The sequence below is a fragment of the Mus caroli genome, unplaced genomic scaffold (assembly GCF_978045245.1).
Source record: "Mus caroli unplaced genomic scaffold, Mus_caroli_1 scaffold_3, whole genome shotgun sequence".
Classification (NCBI taxonomy): Eukaryota; Metazoa; Chordata; class Mammalia; order Rodentia; family Muridae; genus Mus; species Mus caroli.
The window spans coordinates 139,494,258-139,496,490 of NW_028227258.1; the positions used below are offsets into that span (position 1 = coordinate 139,494,258).

General features: G+C 43.6%; 1 protein-coding gene across 3 annotated transcripts; it reads right to left on the minus strand.

Annotated features, from left to right (window-relative positions):
- Window positions 1–986: 986 nt before the first annotated feature.
- On the minus strand, window positions 987–1,793 carry LOC110291565 (spindlin-1-like). 3 transcript variants are annotated; one of them, XM_021158780.2, is made up of 2 exons: window positions 1,536–1,793; window positions 987–1,235 (listed from the first exon to the last, which is right to left on the minus strand). In XM_021158780.2, the coding sequence occupies exons 1-2, from the start codon at window positions 1,770–1,772 to the stop codon at window positions 987–989; spliced, it is 486 nt and encodes a 161-aa protein (XP_021014439.1). In that variant the 5' UTR covers window positions 1,773–1,793. The 3 variants fall into 3 exon arrangements, with proteins under 3 accessions (XP_021014439.1, XP_085691483.1, XP_021014438.1); XM_085835357.1 differs by having other exon boundaries at window positions 987–1,186; window positions 1,418–1,793; XM_021158779.2 differs by having other exon boundaries at window positions 987–1,793.
- Between the last annotated feature and the right edge of the window lie 440 nt (window positions 1,794–2,233).

Sequence of the window (2,233 nt, forward strand, 5' to 3'; positions counted from 1 at the left end):
CTTTCTTTCTTTCTTTCTTTCTTTCTTTCTTTCTTTCTTTCTTTCTTTCTTTCTTTCTTTTTTTTGCCATCTAAAACCACATCTTTATGTGAACCTAGACCTGGGTTCTGGGTTTAAAAGTGCTTACAAATAAAGAGTAAACAACAACAGAAACAAATAATAACAGCAAAAGCCACACCAAAAAAAAAAAAAAAAAACAAACCTTAGAATTGAAGGGAGCCTTTTACCCAGATTTCTCAACAGTTTACTAAATTCTACTGTAGGTCATTGACTGTTTATGGCTAATTTATACCTGGACTCAGCTAAAAAGCCTCCAGACTGAAATGGTACTCAGAAATTCTGACTTTTAAACAACCTAAATATCTCTGTGTGCTTCCTGTGCCCAAATTTAATTTTAAACAAAGAGCAGGCATATTATTAATATGAGTGACTTGGATCAAACACTCCTGTTGAACTGGAGAAAACATTATCACCCACACCCCAATCCACAAGAAAAGGATCACCAGTGGGGAGTGCCTCTGTGTGTGTATAATATATACATAGGCACACAGATGCAGATCTAGACAGGTAGCTATGTAGATACATAATCTCTCTAAAAAGGCATTAACAAAAATAACAAACTATGATTGCATTGTGGCAGCAGAATAAGACAGTGTCAGAGTGAAGGGAAAATGGTTACAATCTATCCAGGTTTAAATGACTATGATACTAGCTTAACTTTTACCACCTTGCTTGTAACCCCCAACAGACAGCCTTCTTGTAAGAGGGAAGACCCCCTCACACAGATGCTTTGAAGAGGGGGACTCCCCTCACACATGCCTTGTGTTTGAATCAGTCTGCACTATTCAGAACAACACCAGCTCTGCTGATGGAGATTGTTTGTTCGCAGGGACATTTAAGCTTTCATTAAACTGGAAAGCAATCAAGTCTTTATGTCTATAAATTATTTGATAGTTCCACAAATTTGGCAAAGTTTGTGATGACATCTAGGATGTTTTCACCAAATCATAGATGTGAATATGGAAGTCGTCATCAAGCTTGATGAAATAGACAGAGGGCTTGGCTTCTACTTGGTGGATGACCATGCCAGTCCTTTTCGAGGCATCTTCTTTGACATATTCCACTTGCTTGTCTACCAGGCTGTCCAAAACTTCTCCTGGCTCCCTTTCTGCTAGAGGTGAATCATTGGAATCAGGAATGATGCGGAGGTCGCCTTCTTTGTAGTCATCGAGGAGCTGGTACATGTACAAGACAGGGTCTTTCTCATAGGTGGTGTAAAACCATGTGTTCATGACAGGAGCCCGTGTCATGACCATCCCCCTCCACTCATCTTTAGAGCCGTCCTCTGTCTTAAACATGCCCTCCACTGCTTTGCCAATCATCATGTGCAAGTGTGCATCCCTGATCCGAGATTTTGCAACTCTATCAGGGAGGACTTCCAGTGCAGAAACACTTTCATCCTTATTAAGTTCTAGTCCATAAGGACAGTCAAATCTATCGTACTTTATAAGATACAGGGAAGGATTTTTAGGCACCTGATCCAGGACAGTCCCCTTCCATTGGGTAACAGGGTCATTGCCCTCTCTCCACCCATGTTGGATCTTGCAACCTAAGATGTTCTGCAGGGACTGGGACACAGGCTTGCTTGGTCCCACACTGGTCCGATATTTTTTGGGAGATGTCCTCTTCTTCATCATGTTTGCAGATACTCCAGCATGGCCTGCATCAGCTCTGGACCGTTGGCCAGTTGTCTTCCCGAATGGGGTCTTCATTCATCTATATCTATGTGAGCAGCAGAGCTTCTGTACTAGGGTGAAAATCCAATGTTCTCAGCTATATAAGGCTGCCCACAGGTTCGTGTTAATCCACCATCCTTTACAAGTTCAGCAAAAACACATGGACGCCCAAGCAATCTGTCAGCCACCGAGGCTACCCACAGGGCCGCCTTGGTTCTGGCCCAGCCAGAGCCAGACTGAGCCGCCCCCCCTCCCCCCCCCCCCCCGCCTCGACCTCCACCCGCCCTGCCCTAATCGCCAGGGCACATGCTCACTGTACCCTCAAAACTACGACTGCCTCACCTCCCCAGCACCAAAAATTGCCCTTTCTAATTCCTTGAAGAATTGAGTTGGAATTTTGATGGGGATTGCACTGAATCTGTAGATTGCTTTTGGCAAGATAGCCATTTTTACTATATTGATCCTGCCAATTCATGAGCATGGGAGAGCTTTCATCT

Bases quoted from the DNA above. Each gene is read 5' to 3' on its own strand.
- LOC110291565 (XM_021158779.2), bottom strand. From the start codon at position 1,772: ATGAAGACCCCATTCGGGAAGACAACTGGCCAACGGTCCAGAGCTGAT.